General features: G+C 38.2%; 1 protein-coding gene across 7 annotated transcripts in view; it reads right to left on the minus strand.

Annotated features, from left to right (window-relative positions):
- The window catches only part of MAP4K3 (mitogen-activated protein kinase kinase kinase kinase 3), an 81918-nt gene that overhangs the window by 16832 nt on the left and 45862 nt on the right, over nt 1-19224 (minus strand). For 2 of the 7 annotated variants that reach the window (XM_021389864.1, XM_021389861.1), the window contains 11 exons: nt 17069-17127; nt 15918-15956; nt 15561-15617; nt 12077-12119; nt 11093-11255; nt 10432-10541; nt 8679-8720; nt 4436-4520; nt 3207-3286; nt 348-408; nt 148-265 (listed from right to left, as the gene is read on the minus strand). In XM_021389864.1, coding sequence (XP_021245539.1) covers nt 148-265; nt 348-408; nt 3207-3286; nt 4436-4520; nt 8679-8720; nt 10432-10541; nt 11093-11255; nt 12077-12119; nt 15561-15617; nt 15918-15956; nt 17069-17127 — 857 coding nt within the window. Of the gene's footprint in view, nt 1-147; nt 266-347; nt 409-3206; nt 3287-4435; nt 4521-8678; nt 8721-10431; nt 10542-11065; nt 11256-12076; nt 12120-15560; nt 15618-15917; nt 15957-17068; nt 17128-19224 lie in introns of all 7 variants that reach the window. The other 5 variants (XM_021389863.1, XM_021389859.1, XM_021389865.1 and 2 more) reach the window with 3 other exon arrangements.

The following is a 19224-nucleotide window of genomic DNA, read 5'->3' on the forward strand; positions in this document are numbered from 1 at the left end:
GTCTACATTCTGATTTATGTCCACAGGAGTTATTTTCGGAAACATGTGAACAGAGCTCCAAACGATTTGGGATTTCCCAACTTTCACAACCATACCCTGAATTCTTAGAAACAAGATTTCTGATATTATCTGATGAAGTGAACTTACCTGGGAAGTATTCGGTCAGGAAGTTTATGTGCTGGAATAGCAACGGGTAACTTTTGCATTTGCCTTGCATAATCAAAGAGTCCTGGCAGATTATGAGAATATAGCTGAGAAGCTTTACCTGGAAATTAGAAAAAAAACACTTCAAATACGAAAACAAATGCATACCTGCACTACCACTCAAAGATGGCACAGTAACTTACCAGATATTGATAATAAGCAATTGTTCATGACATATAACCACGTACACCTTCGAGGAAATAGCTGATAAAGGGAAGAAAACCAAACATTCAGTTTGTTATACACAAAATGTAAACACATTACATTAATTAATGTCTTCATAGACAACAGGACCAAGCTAATATTCACTTGTTTTCTGTAACAGAAATTAGCTTAAGCCAATTCATATTTACTTGGATCCTGGAGTTAAGTCACGTGTATTCTAGGCACACACGTTATATTTAACTTACACATTAACATTTAGACAATTGGAACATTCCAAATCCACGTCTAAAGTATGCTACTATTAGCCTGTGCAGTGTCATTATAAAGATCAATCCATCTTTTTCCCCAAAATTTTAATAACTACCAGCCTTTCTCCTTCAAAGGAGAAACACTTAACAACACAAGCTTCAGTAAAAAAAAAAAAAAAAAAAAAAAGCGTGGTCAAAAAACTAACACCATTCTAAAGCCTGTAGTATTCCAAATGTCTTGAAATAATAAACTTCAAATGACTTTTTATCTTCATATAATTACACACTTCTCTTCAGTGATCAAGGAATGCAACAAACGGTCAAGGCAGAATTGCTATTCATCAAATTACTAGACAATTACTGGAAAGAAGGGGCTGCAGCTATCAAAAGATCTTTTAAGAAAAAAGAGAAATTAAAAATACTTCCCCCCTTCCCCCCTCCCATATAAGTTCCGGCGCTTCTTGCCACAAGTGGTCATGGAAATGGACAGTATCAACGTTGTAAAAGTGATGTGATATACTCATGTCCAACAGGCCCATAAATGGATACAAAGGCAAACAGGCAGGGATGTGCCCTCCAAGTCTAACTCAAGGACCACGGAGCAGCCTGAGGGGAGCGGCCATCAGGCAGTAGCAGAGCTTATAAGCATTACCTCCTGCCACTGTTGGAAACGGACTACTGGGCTAGACAGACCACCTAGCAGGCCATTTCCTTCACTCTTTAACAGAACAACAACGAAACAAATTCGAGGAGATCTGTAAATTAACTGAAAGACTTTTCTGCAGAAAAGTGAAAGATGACCTTGAAGCTGTGCTAACTTCTAGAAACGTGTACTATTTTTGCTTTGTCTGTTTGTGGAACGAAATGAAGTGGAAAATAACCAATAATAATACTTTGGCTCTTACTGTGGGTTGTATCAGAGAGTAAGTAATGAAGTGAAAGAGGATTCAGAAATACTATTTGAGTTGAAACCTTTTTGGCTGTTATCATAAATAATGAGATTTCGGTTAGATGTTAAGAAGAAGTTCTTTACTCAGAGGGTGGTGAGGCCCTGGCACAGCTGCCCAGAGAAGCTGTGGTGCCCCATCCCTGGAGGTAGTCCAGGCCAGGATGGATGGGGCCCTGGGCAGCCTGAGCTGCAGGGAGGCAACCAGCCCACGGCTGGGGAGTTGAAACTAGATAATCTTTAAGGTCCCCTCCAACCTAAGCCATTCTATGATTCTGTGTAGGACATGGGTAGCGCAGAGGGTGCACTTCTATTCCTGAAGTCTTTTCATAACCCAAACACACTATAAAAAACCTAAACCTATGCTAATAACCTAACAGTCTGGCTACATCCAAATTTAATTTGCAAGTTTGATTGACGTTCTGTAGTTGCATAAGCATATTGTGACTGAGAGCGTTTGAATCTTATGATTAGAGAAAAAAAAAACAGCAATACTTGAAATATTCAGGTTGACTGTCACACATTCTTCCACTTATATGCAGCTGGCAGTTCTGACTAGCACCTCTTTGTGTTTACGTGCTTATTAAAATGCTTCCTTAAAGCCTCATTTGACAATGAAATATAGAACATGGCACTTAAAGAAAACAAAGATAGATATGAGAGCATAAATTTCATTATATCTGTTTTCCTTGCCATTTTTTCAAAAACTTCTGTATGTCTGTTTGGCCTGCAGGATTAGTGCATTAGTGATATTTCTCAGGGTATGTTTAACAACTTCAGCAACAGCGAGGTACCTGAATTAAGTTAACTCAAGCACCAGAACAACTATGGGTTACATGGAGCTCAGTGCAATCTACCTAGACCTTCTTCCCCACACAACAGACACCTCTACAAAGTCTGGACCCTGGAAGATGAACAAACACCAGTGCCTCCAGCTTACAGTGTGAAGGCTGTCCTTGCAAATTCCTCCATCTCGATGGCAGATGCATAGCTCCCTAAGTTAGGGAGAAGGCAGGAAAGAAAACAAGTCTCTTAGAGATTAATAAAAGAGCTGGAGAAATCACCATACAGAAAAGCCTGCAATCGGCATTTCCCCCACCCTGGTATCCCCTCAAAAAAAGTTACTATTTATGAGATTCTGAAAAGACAGAATTTTAAAATTGGGATTCAATTAAGTTAATTCTCATCAGCAGAGCTGCTTTTAAGACGGAAAGAATGGAATCCAGTGTATAAAGATCTCACTTCCTTGTAGCCAAAACACAACCTTTGCTGAAACAGTCTACTTTGTAACACAACTTCAAGAAAAACAAACTTTCACACAAAATATATCAAGGAAATATTCAATGCTATTGAACAAATCATCTAACTCCAAGATAATGCATCAAGATATGATGAAATTCAACATATTAATATGCGTAGACCTCCTGCTTAAATATGGTTCAACCTAGAAAAAAACATTATACATGACTAACATAACCTCAATTGTAAACCTTTAAAGTAAAACTCAGTATGAGTAGTGTCTATGTAACTGCAGTAAAGATTATTCCTAAAAACATCACAACAGGTTAACCAGTGGCTGAAAAGTGTCAAAGATGGTGGGTTTGGTTGTTTTTGTTCTTTCAAAAATAGCAAAACAAACATACCTGCTCCATTGATGTTTCATGAAGTTCATTGAGGTTCAGTGTGTAAATACCTTCTTCTGCACCAAATATCAAATATTGATCTGCAAACACCAAAAAAAAAATCCAGCCATGCCGATTTAAGAAAGGAGAGTTATTTTGTTGTTGTTAAGTAAGAGCACAAAGCTCTTTGCAAATCCTTTATTAAAAAGGGATCTAAAACAATTACAGACAGGAAAACTAGCCAACCTATAGTAGTTATGGTGTTTGAAAGCACTGAAAATTAATGTCTCCAAGGAAGCTTACACATTTACGGATGAAGCTGTTCTAAGATTTTATGAAAATAGTTGGTTTTTTTGTGGCTAACTAGGAAGAAAAAACAGCAGTGACAACTATATGCAAGAATTCACATATATAGATTTTTTACATAAACATTTCCATACACTTTATGACACATCCATGGCCATTTTTTTGGAGTACGTCAACAGCAGTATTGACTGGAAGGTTTTTTCAGTACTTTATGGATGCCTCACTTCTTGAGTATGATTCACCTGTTGTTTACTGCAATTGCAACTGAAGTTAATTAATAGCTTTTTTTTGCATTTGGACACCAAAAGAAAGATCTCATATTGAGAAGATGTCAACTGCAAAGACTGACTTTCATAACTTCAGTTTTCACAAAAACTAAATATTTTCTTGCTAAGTGGTTCAGCAGCATCTGTCTAAACAGTCTATAATCAAAAGATGAAACTGAAGGTAATATGAGTACAGTGCTACCAGTTTTCACTTTCGTCAGGCTATTTAATAAACTAATAAAACATACATAAAAATGAAGGGATGCTCAAACTTGTACAACCAGGAAGATGTAGGGAAAAAAAATATGCATCAACAGAACGATAGAGAAGCAACCAATTTCAAGCAGGACCTCTGGAAGTTTGATTTTTAGAAATAAATTAGGAGTGGCATCTTTTGGAGTACAAAGTTGAAAAGAGTTGTGAATCATAATCAAAATATGTTTATTTACCTCTATTTAACATGCCATTTATTCATTTTTAATCAAAGCTGAAAACTGTGCTCCATATACTTCAATGTAATTTAAGAAAATGCTGTACTCGAGACAGCAGTGTATAATTAAAGAACTTCTGCCTACATAAATATTAAAAGATATTTTAAAGAAAGTAGTCTTGCTCATCTAAACACTTCTAAAATGCTAGGACAGGACAAAAATGGGTAAAAGATATGTAATATACTACCTCTTGTATCTGGATTTATCCATGATGTTGCACAATGAATTTTTAATGGACAGCCATTGAAAACCTTTGAAAAGCAAGCACCCATCTGTTAAAAGAAAAAAATATATATATATATATATAAAATAAAAATAAAACATGGCATTTTCAATGACATTATTTTGACTTAAAAGTAGTAACAAGTTAAGAGTAGACTCATTTGTCTGGTGGAGAATAACCTGATCTAGACAACATGGTGGCAAACAGACTTGGTTGGGTTTATTTTGCTGTTCATTTGGCTTTTTGAAGTGGTACCTTTAATCCATAAGACCCTTCTGAACAAATATGCCACAAATAGCATTTGTGAAGTAGCTCTTAAATTACTGTTCCAGGCACATACTTACTACAAATGGGAGAAATCTGAAAAAGGTCCCTGAATTTTGTGATTTTAAAAACACTCTCAATACTGTAATTTTACCATACTTCACAAACACGAAATAAAACTTTTAGTCATACAACAATTAAAAACTTAGCTTAGTTTTTCTAATGATACACATTCTGATACATTTACAGTACTGGCTGCTTTCTGAAGGGAAATCTCTAGCAGAAGATTCCAGTCACCTTTCAGAATAATCTTAATACACTCTGTTTGCCTATTAAGTAAGAGTCACACACAGAATACTATTATCGATCTCTTAATTTTCCCCTGAAGGATGCACTAGCACTTGAGATTATATATTTATATACATATGTATGTTTATATACAATATATATTTACCAGTTATAGGAATAATTGGTAAATTTGCATCAAGATGACTGAAAAACAGAAGCCAGAGCTTCCTCCTTTCCTTCCTAAAAACCAACATTTACAATTGCCCATTTTATTTTGTTATAAAACAGACTTGGTCGGTAGTACTGTAGATGAACAGAACTGATAAAGTAGAACCTTCTGTTGAATAAGGGAGTCTACACAAATTTCAGTCCCTTCTGAACAGAGTTCAGTGTAAAAAGAAAAGGATTTCAGAATTAACCCTGTAATATTAAAAGAAGTAGAACTGAGCCCCTTCCTTGCGCTTTAGACTTCTCTCTCTCATGTCACTATCAGGAAGACCACGAGTTGGTCCATATTTACTGCCACAAGATAAAACTGCAATTCATTAATGTCATCAGGAAAACGTTGAAGACCCCACTGCACAAAGAGAAGGGGAAAGACTTCAGTGCTGCCGCATGACTGAATAAGTCTCAGCAGAAAGAAGGGAGCTGGCTGCTCTCTAGACAATAAGATGAACCTTCTGCAGGCATAAGAACATAAGTAAGAGATAAGATATAGATGATGAGGCAGGAAAATGAGAAGATACTGACACGGAACGATCTCAATGTACCGACAGCTTCCAAGCTGCCAAAACCCTTGGCAGCAAGGAGTTTGGAGTGTGGATATCAAGGAAAGCAATATAGTGATCTTCTGGGCTGCTTATGGAAGCCTTCTCCTAAGTATGCAGGGCTCTGAAGGCGCACACTGAAAATTCAGATGACACTTAAGGCAGTGATCTCCTGGAAAAAAAAAAAATGGAAAAGCATTTCTGTCGCTCCTGTAACCAGCTATGCGATTCTCCTTGACTCTCTTCCAAGCTCTGGAGAAAGATGCTGCACAGTGCAGGCATGGCTATGCTCTCTGCTAGGACCTAGCTGAGCCTTGCAGCATGAAGATGGCTAAAGAAGGAAGGGGTAGAAATCAGAAGAAATCAACCATTTTTCTCTGGCCTTTCTCAGCCCTGATCTCTAGGAAGCCTGCAGAGCCAAGATGCTGCTGCAAATGCTTTGGAAGGGTAAACAGAGCCTGAGGGCATCATCTCCAAATATCAAACAAATCCCAAGGATACAGCTGAGAATCATGCAGAACAAAATATTAAACTGAGTTGCTAGGGGGGGAGGGGGAAACAAAAACACAAAATAAAAGGTTGAAGCAAGGCAGCTTGAACTGCCTGCTGCTATGGAGGCATTTAAGTCTGGAAGGAATTTCAGGAGGCAAGGCATCCTCTCATTGGTAGGATATACGTCTCCTCTGAGCTGCAAGCCACCTAAAATAGCAGGGAAAAAACACACGACCAGAGAGGGTTATTAAGAAATTTGAACCAAGTCTCAAGAGTCCCAGACAGCCATGCATAGATACCACTGTAAACAGAGTCTCGGTACATCTAGCTATTTTAGAGGGCAGCAACATACTGCAGCATACTTATCTGCAACTGATTATTTGGCAGCTGATGGAGACAGGAGGTAGACAGGGGCATGCAAGTGCCAAATCAGTCTCTACTGTTTAATAGGACAGTTAGAAAAAACCAACAGTACATAAAAGGGTATGATGAGGAAAGAAGAGTGAGGAAAGAGTTGCTAACCACATTGAGGACCTGTAGAACCACAGAATTAGTATACTACAAAGATATATCAACATGCAGAGAGCAGTCCAGTAACAAGGTCTCATTTGATCAACTTCAGTAGTTTTTCTATTCATTCAGTCTCTTTTCTAGCTCTATTATATTGGCAGCTGGCAGTCATTCTCTGATAGTCTGTCCATGCAGTTTGTGTTAAGAGTTCAACACAAATAATAGCTCAAAATGCAAAGCAATATTTTCTATCTTTTTTCTCTTTCCATTCACTAATTAATCTTTATTTCTCCTTTGCTATGATGATGGGGTTCTTCTTAATGATGCTTCCAAATTGCTATCATCCACTAATTTCATGTATGCATACCTCTGCCACACATTTAGTTAGGAATTTAGTTCATTAAAACAGGGCTGACCTCAAAAAGCAATACTAAATGTATGAAGAATACAGAGCTCTGGATCAATCCTATGCATTGATGCAAGAGATGACAATTCTAAGGAACATAAGCAGGACTTCTGCCTTAACCCTTCCCTCTCCCCTAAAATGCTTAAGAAGCAAAAAAGAAAAAAAAGTATCATTTGCACTTATGCATCCCCAACAGTAATTCTATTTTCTTATCTAAAGATGATAAATTGATCTGGCTTAGGAATAATGCAGCAAAAAAAGTTAGCTCTTAAACACATCAATACCCCACTTGTTTCCCAGGACAACTACACGAATGCAGACTCTACAATGTAAGGATGAGAGTGGCCATAACAGAAACAAATGGTCAAGTAAGAGGGAGATACGAGCTCTTCTGATGGCAGTTCTGGCTAGAAGTGCAGTGACAAGTCCACAAAGATACTGCAAAGACTGCTCCAAAGTAACGCCACCTATTTTATGACATCGGCCCACAACGTCAGAGGCAGATGTTGGTGGTTCTGCAGCAGAGGTTGAACCTTCCCACCAATATCCCATTCCGTTTTGTTGCCGTGTGACAGATGGCAGCAGAGGGGCACTCTGACACAACGGCATCTGACATGGAGGTGCATATGGAGCAAAGGTGTGGAATTGAATTACTCTGTGCAGAAAAAAAGGCACGCGCTGACATTCATCTACACTTGCTCAGCATTGATGAAGACCAAACAGAGGATGTGAGCACAGTGAGGGATGACAGCTGCAATTCAGCAGGGGCGACAATGGGTTACCTCCGCTAGTACAGACTTTTATTTATTTATTTTTACAAGCGCAGCACGTAGGCTCTTGTTCATTATTGGTGAAAATGCACAACTAATAACGGTGACTACACTGAAAAATAGTGTTTTGTAACTAAGAATTTTCTCTCTCAGATAGTGTTATTGCAGTCTTTGTAGCTGTTGAAGTTTCCATGGGAATAAATAGGAAGCACTACTTTCAAAGCAACCTACATACAATGAAAATCCAGTTTGCTTTAGATTATGAAGGTGCACACAGAATACCGTAACAAGTTATTTCCAGCCCTAAGCCATCTATGAATACTGTATTCAGAAGTTCCAAAATCTACGGCTGCACAGTATAAACTTAGTGCTATCTGCAATTCCTGAGAGCCATCACTCCTCAGATCCTACAGGGAAAGACTGATCAGCAAGTCCCTTCACTGAACTTTTAATTTATGGTCACAGAACTCTCATTTACAGTTTAGTGATGCAAACAAACTAAAAGACCTTCAAAATTCATTTAGCACAAAATTAAGTGTGACTTTTGAAACAGTACACTTACAGAGTAACACTCCCAAGAGATATTTTTATACTTTATTATTGTTGTTATTTTAAATACAACAAGCAATTCAGAAAGTATGCTTTCTCAGCTTTAGAAAGAAAACATGTTCTGCCTTAAACATGCATTTAAACAACTTGGTAATACTCACATGTACTTTAGGTGTAGGAGGAAGGCCATTACTAATTGGTTTCTAGAAAATAAAAGTTAAAAAATTATGTTTATACTCACAAGCGCACATATGCATGGAATGCTTATTCTCTCCGACACTACAGCAAAATCAAAAAGAAAAATACAAAAAAAATTTTACACAGCTGTCAAAAGCAGGTTGATAAATAATCAATCATAGTTTTATTAGGAGAAAATAAAAAGCCAGTACTTGTATCTAAATAATACAGACGTATAAACCCTCCCTGCAGATTTTTTAGACAACAGAATTGCACTGCATATTTCTACACCAACTAAATGGAAGGCACGAGGTACCTACAGGGACACTCTGCTGTGTTTGCTGTCATGTACTAGATGTGAAGTTTATGGCTGAGCCTTGCCTACAGTCCCATTTTGAGCACAGATCCTCCTTTCCAACCTAAACTTCCCTATTTCCACTCCCTAGTGACAACAGACCACAAACTACTAGCATCATTTTCCTTTGTTAAAACCTCTGTGATTCCTTAGTATTCTCCCCTTTGAATGCCTGCATCTTGTTACACATTTTTTCACGTTATGAAAATGTTTGAAAAAAAATGCCATATCCAGTAACAGAAAGTTTAAGCAATATCGCAGCAGCAGTTCAACTATCAGTGTAAAACCATCAATTAGTACTAAACGAAATTTTCCACTATTCATACCAATTTCTCCTAGTAAAAACATACCACTGAAGGTAAGTGTTCTTACAGGTACGCAGGAAACTTCAAATGAAATGAAATGAAATGAAAGGAAATTTCAAAGGCCAAACTCAAAGAGTTCAGGAAACCACGCTTTCCCAAGTATTACCACTACTACTGGCACTTCTTTAAAACAAACCAAAAATGCTCACTATGCTCCTGCCCCATATTTCTCGCAAAAGCACTATATCTCCAAGCTCATCCTTAGACGAAGCCACGAATGGCCCCTTAAACACTGAAAACTGAACAGACTTCCCACTTAATTTTACCTCACACTCCCACTTCCACTTCTAGAGTAACCACTCTATAAAGCATTTGCTGCTTTGATGGAGAAACTCACTTGGAAGTGGAGAAAGTGATGCAGGATTATTCCTTTTACTCAGGGCACAGCTGGATCAGATGGTATAAAACTGCATTTTCTGCATGAGTACAACTTAACATTAGCATACCTAACTCAAGTCTGATACTGCACCCAAGCTACTAAGCCCTGAAACCCAATGCTTTGGACACCAACAGGCAAGCAGCTCAAATATCTGGACTCTTCAAATTTAAAGTTTCCCATCTTTTTTTCCGCCCTGACCATTAAAAACACTGTATGCCTACACTGTGATAGGAGCACAACTCATTTGGGAACAGACCAGATGCAGCTCCATTTCGGGAGCACTTGAATTCTCCAGCAAGCCAACAGGTGGCAGCATATTCCTTACTTTCCTCATTTGCTTATATAGTTATTGCTCAGTACAACACATTACGTATCTCTTGCAGCTTTCTCGTTACACGTCTCTCAAATACCCTAATACAAATAAGTAAATCTTGTATATCCGTGATTATTTTAGTTTTTAATGACTGCTAAATATGGACTCTAACTGTATTACAACTAGATGATCCAGCAGTAACGTCCTCTGAATCATGTAAACAAGATGCCATTCATTATTATTTCTGTTCTAAAAAGTATGCTATAAATGTGCAATGGACAGTTAAGACAACATTAAAACAGTATCTAGAAGCTTAAATACCTACCAGTATTTCCTTCTTTTCTTTCCTTGAAAAACTAGTGTCTCTAGCTTCATTATATTGATGTGGTGATCCCTCTCTTTCACCATTTAACTGTACAGAAGTGACTCCATTACCTAAAAAGATTCATATTTAAGAATGCGTTCTTCTATTTTCAATTCAAAGAGTGAAATTTTTGGCTGTCTTGTTTCAGCTGATGCCAGAATGTTGTATTTCTAAAGCATATGTTCCCACACACACACACACATAACCATCCTTAATGCCAGGTGTAATCTAAGTCCATGTTTTTAGTATTAGTGCAACAAATCCAGTGTGGGCAGAGGAAGAGATGCAGTCATGGTTAATAGGAAAAAAGTATTTAATAAATCTAAAGAGCAATCTGGTTATAGATAGCTATTCAATTATCAATTTTTAATAAGCCTTGAGGCATTTCTCAGCCCATCAACTGCAGCAGTAAAGATATAAAGAGGAAGAGCTAGCAGTCTTTGTCAATGGCTTTACTGCAAGGCACATTTGATCTTATCTGAGTTTAAGTGTGCTTTCTTATTTTTAGTGCTTCTTAGTTTTAATGCATTCACTACAAAAAAAATTAACACAGCAGAGATGTAGATATAGTCATATCAGATTGTTTAAGAAATACCTGTACACTTCTTGGCGTCACTCTCACCTAAAACATGAGATTTCTGTGGAGGTAACCGTGGCGGTGGTGGTCTCGGTGGAACGTGAGATGCAGACTTTGCTGGACTCTCTGATGCTGGGCATCTCTTGATTGTCCCTTGATTATCATTTTCAGAAGAATGACTTTCTTGGGGGATAAAGATGGATTTAGGCTGAAAAGACATAGTAATAATAAACACATAATGAACGAAGACTCAAAGCACGTATGCCGCATCTCTTTGAGAAATATTCACAAAGTAGTTTTCACAAATAAATTGTGAAAGTGGGATTCTGCCGTGAAAATTTATTTAAAAAAATCCGTACTAGAAAAAAATTGACAGCAATTAAGAAAAATTTTAACAAATGACAACAGACAAATTCCAAATCAAGTCTTGTATTAAAAGATTATTCAATATACAAAAGTGTCACTGTTCGTGACTACAGATAACCAAAATAGAAAGTAGAAAATAAGAAACATTTAATGATGTGGCAAGGCTTTGTGCAAGGAATCACAAATAGGAAAGGAAATCACAAAAGAGGTCATTGTTTGGACACTGGCTACACTGAAGCTGCTTGTAAAATCCTTCACAGTCACACAGACAGATGGTACAAGACAGTGAGTAATCACACCTTCAGTTTTTGCCTTGCAAAGTAACAGCTATCTCAAAAATAAATATATAAATTTTGTTTTGCTTCTCCATTTTGCTCATGTTTGGGTAATGTTAGTGTGAGAAGATTCAGTTACTCTTCAAGAGGCCGCACGTAAAACTTAATCCAGGCATACCTCTAAGTATCACACTCATTCACTGAGCAGTTCAAGACTGGCTGCAAAAAAGTCAACACCTCTGGAAATATAACGCTGACTTAAAGCTTGACTGAAGTCCCCAAGTCATGGTTCATCTAAGAGAACTGTCAGCATATTCATTTAGACATTTCTACACTTACTTTAAAAGGCATTCCTTTTATCCTGGGCAACAAAACCCCCCTTACTTACCTTTGGCGGTAAAGGAGGCGGCACTTTAGGTTTCATAGTGGCACTGTAAAGAAACAAGATAGGTTGCTGTCCAGTATAGGTCTTTGAACCTCACGTCCAATTGTTCAAGAAGATACAGAATTTTATGAGTTCTACACAAATAACTTTTATACAAACACCATTAACTTGTCAACAGCACTGTTCTATCAAAATAACCACATCATACTTGAATACTTCCAAACACTTCTCTTATGCTCTGCATGCCACAGGTACTGTCAGAAAACTCTAGTATCACAGATCCTCCCCTGAGAGCATAAACGACACAAACTGATTTGTTGAAGATGGACACACTCATGCAAAAAAAAAAAAAAGTAAAGAAATGCAAAGCAGGCCTGATATTTACTCTGCTCAGAGGAGAAAGGTTTAGGGTATAAGTAAGGTTTTCTACAGAGCTACTTGCAAGTATGTAAGGCAGAACGAAATTAAAAATGATTGATAACATTCACCACTAACTTCTTCAGAATAACCTCACACATGAAAACAAAATCACAGTGTACAGCTAACCTACTATCATTTTTTCCCTGATTCTTCCATGAGTTTTTTTTTTCCTATAGAAATTTTCTGAGAAAGACAATTTTTTAACTTAACAACTTGGCTCAACAGTACAAAGAATCAGCAAGAAACAAGAAAGCTGAAACATCAGAAGCATTCTTCCTGTTGGTCTTGTGGTTTAAAAAATATGCAGTATTTTTCTTAATTTCCTAAAATTTGGATGTTTTCAGAAATTCTTGCACTGTACTGTTTCTTAATCTTTTGGAACAGAGGATTATTTTCATTAAATAAATCAGAAATATAGCTGTGAAAACTTGACATTCTTGCACAGCTGCTCAGCCTTTTTTTTTTTAAATAAAATTATGTCCCATAGTTTTGGGAGAATATCAAAGTAGCAAAATATCTGTTTGCTTGCTTACAGCTCAACAGCTTGCCTGCTTTGCATCGTTCTCAAGAGTTTCTGTTCAAGCACCTCACCAGTTGCTAGTACTATAGAGAAGCGGCAAGGAATTTCTGAGAATGGGTTACCCAGCGATGAGTAATTCAGCCACAACGATGTGGCAATTATCTTTTCTTCAGGACCGGGCACCGAGTTTAACTCCCCAGAGTTATGCGAGTCCAAGCTCCATTCACAGTTTCCTTCATATCCTTCCCTGCCTTTCAGACAGCCATCAGTGTCACTGGGCAGCCAAGTGTTAAAAAAAAAATGTCAGTGCTTAGGCAGAAGTATGACAGATATTTGTACAAAGGACGGCGTGCCCTGGTTTCAACAGCAAGGCTTATGTGCACTTTGTCACTGCTGCCCAGGCAGGGCAGTGCCCCAGTCATTTCTGCCTCCCCAACTTCCATTAGCAGAAGTTCCAACATCATCAAATTTGCTGCATGTGCAAAAAAATAAAAATATAAGAAGATTTAAATGAAGAAAGATGATTTTATATTATTCTCTGAAGTGTGTGGATTCTCTGCTGCAATGAATCATCCAGTTTTGAGTCATGTGGCGGCATCAGTTTGGAGTGGCAGGGGGACAGCTGCTTCACTGTTTGTGTTCCGCATCTGAGGGAAGAAGCGACTGATGTCACATATGCTCTTCAACTGCAGCTCCGTCTCACAGAATATAAATCAAACAAGAGCCTTGAATCTCAGCAGGCTCCAGAGGAATCTATCAGAAACTGAGCTAACATCCCAGCTCACCACAGCAGAGCTTAAAGCTCCAGCAGGTAGAAAGAGCAGAATCTCTCCGATGCAAAGGATGAGGCACCTGAGGCTTATCCCTGTGCTAACGGGACATTTTCAGACCCTTGCTGGAGGGCAAGAGTGTTGGGGATGAAGCGTGAGAAAGAAGCAAAATCCCCAGGACTTTTTCAGGACACCAGCTGTGACTGTGCTTAGGGTCAGACAAATTGGAATCTCCCTGGAAGCTCCGAGGTGCTTTCTTGTTTTTCACAGAAACATGACAGTGACAGAAGCACCTAAAGCCAATGCCATGTCGAAGTTCTGATAGAGCTTGCACAAGGACAAAGCAATCAGTGCAAGAACGTCAAGACAGTAGGAATCAAGAGGTTCCAAGCCCTGAAACGTTACTGAAGTAGATGATACTAGCTGCAAACAGAGCTAGAAAATAAAAATGAACACAGCTGTACACAAAAAACATCTGGAGATTAATACAGATGGAAGGAACCAAGTCAAACTGGCTTGCAGCGGTACAGATATCCAGAGAGTCTTTAATGAAGATGCAGAGCTTTAATGAAGAGCAGAGCTAGCAATATGGACCTGTAGAGGGCTGTTTCCTTCTACAGTGAAGGAAGCCTGGCTTACCATAACCAAGGCCTATATAGTTATGAGCAAAGCAGGTTCTTAGCTCAGTCCAAAGCAGGAGAATAGATCCATGAGTATTGTTATCACTGTCTTCCCCTTCAAGATAGCACTTGGTAGCTCATATTGTAAATGATCGTGTCTTTAGACAACAACTTAATGAAATAGGAAGAATTTCTCAAGGAATAAAGCCTGCTAAGAACTAAGAATCATTTTTCTTCTGTGTTTTGAGAAGCTGATCATTAAGCAAAGCAAGTTTCATGCCCTGTCACCTAGCTGACACTAGACACTATAAAGCTCAGCAGCCTTACCCTTCCTGAAGAGGGCTGTCCCTAATGCTCACTGAAGCGATAAAAGCCCTGCCTTTGTTATGAGGAAACAGAAGTACAATAACTCAAGAAAAGAAATAGATATTTACTTCTCTGTAAAAGAGTAAACGTTCCATCGATAGATAATGCATGTTTTACAGGTTTTTGGTATGAAACAACAGCTTTCAAAATTATCCATTAACAGAAAAGTAAGCAAGAAATCAGCCTCAATGGCATCTTTCTTTTCTGTCTTTACACTGGATTTACTTAGGAATGCAAATTTCCACATACTGTCTGTGCCTTTTAAACTGTTTCAGCTTTCATCTGTCAACAGAAAAGGCTCCAAAATACTTATACCAGTGGAATTTAATATAAGCATTATTATTTTAGCACATACCTACTGACACTGCCTTTGCAGTCACATAAGCTTGTTCTCTCTGTCCCAGAAAACTCTTGGCTGAGAATGTGCACAGAATAAATGCAGTCCTCTAGAGAAGCTGGTTATACATACAGCTTATGTATTTTCATGAGCATTATTTTAATACAGTTATCAGCTCTAAAGACACCAGGACAGGGGTCAGACAACTTAATGGTTCAACAGAAATATACTGGATTTTTTTTAAAAAACAGAAGACAAAAGGACAACTGCATCAAATGAGGAACAAGATTTTCCCTCCCTAATTGACCACAAGTTTATCAGTGCAGATAATTCTGATGATGTAATCTAGAAACTACATTAAGCATGCATCTTGAATTGAATTCAACTTTATTTTCATCTATTCAAAAATCAGGCTTTGAACACATATATTTTACAAGAAGAAAAAGTTACTTACTGTTTAGCATCATCATCTGCATCATCATCATCATCTTCTAAATGTGCCACATGTCCCCTAAGAAAATGAACAAGGTACTATGGCTGAGTCCATTTTAATAAAATGATTGGCCTCCGTGAAAAATTCTGAGCCTAAGGACTATGCCCCCTTTTACGGATTTTTATTCCCTTTTAACTTTTGTTGTTACTATTATTTGTTATTATATTATTATGTAAAGCATAGCTGCGATCCAGACAACTAAGCCTCTCCCACATCTTCTCAGTATGTACAGGGTCAAACAAGAACTAGATGTGACAGACATAAGAAATCAATGAGCAAATGAGTGAAACACACAAGAAGAAAGAAAAACAGAATTACCGCTGATGCAGTTCTTCTTCAACTGATTTTAAGAGACTCCTTCAGCATAAATAAAATAAGAAGACAGTTTAATTATAGCACACAAACTTAATTATCAAAAGCCAAGGCAAAGGCTCCCATGATTCTGACAGTAATTAACCCCAAACATGTTATTTTAGCTGGCTTTCAGAACATCAATCAAACATGTACATACAAACAAACAGAGCTGCATTTTTCAAAGTTACACAATATGCTTCCATCTACATTTATTAATGCACTGCTATTAAAAGCAGTGTTCATTGTTATCTGTAGTGTAGAACAAGTGCAGTTTTAGCTTGATCCAGTTTGAAAGAAAACCACACTAACCAAGAAAATCAGCATCAACAAAAAATATCTAGAGTGACATGAGGATTAACTACTAGAATAAATCCATTTTACCCTAATTAATTTTTGTAACATTCTGAACTTCATTTTTGTGACTCTGGAAACATAGAGGAATCGCAGGTGAAATGCAGGGATAAGACGCAACAAGATTACTGAAGATTATGGCATTCAGATTTTCCAATCTAAAAGATTCTGTAAAACAGCATGCTCTATGCTTAGATTTTATACATTTTTAAAATAGGATTTCATTTAGCAATGCAAAGCTAGGCACCCTAATTCTGACATGCATAGATGGAAATTAAGAAGTTAGATGGAAAAGAATGATTACATTGAAAACTATTTCACATGACAAACACAAGAAAATTTTTAAACCTATGAAGTTAAGGACTTTGAAAATGGCACATTTTACTGAATATTCCTAGTGCTCTCTAACACGAAGAAGGGGTTCACAGAGCAGCTTTTAGGAGGAGCACTGGTAGCTATGAGATGGGGTAAAGTTGTGCTCTGTGGCAACTACCGTTCTGTTAACAAGCAGACCGAGATTACAGCTCACAGCACCACAGAGGCAGCATGATCAACATAGCCTCAAATACTGAAAAGTGCTGTTAATTCTTTATCATTGTAACTACTATTATTATAGGAATAAAGAGTTACTTTGGAATTGTAACCGATATGAACAAGCATGACGTTTTACTACATCAGTTTCAGCTGATGCATTTAAACATATATTTACGATCTTCTAACAGCCTCAAAGGAGTATAAGACAAAAAATGCCATTGCTTACTCACTTATTTGCACCCAAGAAGTAGCCACCCTGAGGACCATGACCATATTCTAGCTGCAGATCCTATAAATACAAGAGAATGAATCTTTAAAATGAAAACGTGAACATCAGACACATACCCCACATCAGGCTGCTGTCACCCTCTCACAACACCTGAGTATGCAACAAACGAGTTCCTCTGGCCCTCCTGGCCCCTTACACTCCTGTCACCCAAAAATCTCCCCTCTGTCAGTTTGCAGAGTTTGCATTCCTTCTAAAACTCTGTTACTACCCTCTACAATTCCTTCTAAAACTGTCATTAGCCTCTTCCGTGAACACACAGATCCTTCACTCAAATAAGTGAGCTGCAAAAAAGGGAACAACAACAAGACTTTGTGATAGACCAAGGCCCAAAGTGATCACACTTTATAAAAAAAAAAAACCACAGAACTCTCTGGTGCATTAATAGTACTCCTTTCAGATGGGGAGTTCTTCTGGCCTGAAATGCCTTCAGCACATGGGGATGTGAACAAAATAAGGAGAGAGGACAGTAAAAGTGCTTTTATAGCTCTGATACACATTTTAAGGATAACTCTATGTTCTCATATATATTTTAACATCATCATTTGTATCAAAAAGAAAAACACAATATTAACAGAACAGGCAGCAAAGCAAAGCACTCAAGCAATTGTGGAGGGCAGGCTACTCATAAAAAGAAGTGCCAACAGGCTGCGGATACTACTGTTCAATAGATGTCGTATGGCATACATATTTAATTCATTAGGCAGAATACAGAGAGCATACTGAAGCACCGACAACTTTGCATCTGTCAGGAGAACAGTGATATAATTACAGGGTATTTACTTCTTCCAAGGGATCACAATCCGTGTAAACCTGTTCCCCCCAAAATGCTGTGTGCATTCACCATGAGAAAATAGCTATTCATCACCTAAGTCAATGACGAATGACTCTACACAAACGATGGCACACGGCTCCTTTACAAGGAACATTTTAAAGGTCCCCTAATATCTTCTATACCACAGTCCTCTTTCAGCTGCAGTCTGTATCAAAAGCATTCAGAAAAATGCTCAGGTATCCAAGCTGCAAGAACAGTAAACCTGGGCTAGACAACAACAACAACTCGGGCTGATCTTTCAAACAGTATTTTAAAAGTCAGGGGAAAAGTCTCACATGAGATTTGCCAGCGCTCCAAGACAACAACACACAAGCCACCACTGCCTCCAAATGCAGACTGAAGGGCCAACGCTTAACAGGAAGCTATGAAAGATTGTTTTTTGTTTGGCAAACAATTCCAGGCCTTGCTTACTGCACTCTCAACTCTGCTCTCCAAAGCTAAGTAGTAGTTTCCACATGGGTGTTTCTACCACAGCTGTCAGCAGCACGTGATTGCTTCCATGACCTTTCATATTTTCCCAAGGCAAGTGGGATACTGTCGAAACAAGCAGTATATAATTATGTGATGTAAAAGAATGCACAGATCAGACATTTGAAAAGAATTGCAGAGGAAAGCCCACTGCTGGCATTTCCTGAACCTTGAACAAACCGACTTTTCAACCTTAGTACCAAGTTTATTACACATCTCTTTCTAGAATTAAACAAAGAAACCCAAAACCACCAACAAACCCTATGTGCTTCCAACCATACGACTCAAATGGGCCACCCAGCTTTCAAATGAAACCTCTGTCAACTGAGCTAGAAAATGAAGCGACAGGAAAGAAGAGCTCGCAATCAGTCCTGCAGGTGGGGAGGAAGGCTCCCTTCCCTCCAGGGCCACATCCCCAGCTCCGCAAGGCAGGCCTCAGCCACGAGCACTACTAACACACTGTTCTTCCTTCTTCACGATTTCATTCTCCTTTTATACATCAACAGCTTGCTCAGCGAGTCTCCTCTCCCCACAAAAGGCCATCCCAAGCCCTCTGCAAATTCAGTCTCTTCATTAGTCTCTAGATCTGTCACCTTCCCCAGTCAATTCCATTAACCAGTTAACATACTCCAATTCACCACACAGACACACTGATTTAACTCTCCTGAGAGGATTTAATGACTTCTAAGCCATCTCCAGAACTTCCACAGATGCCAAATGTAAGCACAGGTATTTGGGGATTCAGGCACTGAGAAGAAAATAACAAGACTGGAAACGTAAGATGTCAGCAGGCTCCC

The sequence above is a fragment of the Numida meleagris genome, chromosome 3 (genome assembly GCF_002078875.1).
Source record: "Numida meleagris isolate 19003 breed g44 Domestic line chromosome 3, NumMel1.0, whole genome shotgun sequence".
In the NCBI taxonomy this organism is placed as follows: Eukaryota; Metazoa; Chordata; class Aves; order Galliformes; family Numididae; genus Numida; species Numida meleagris.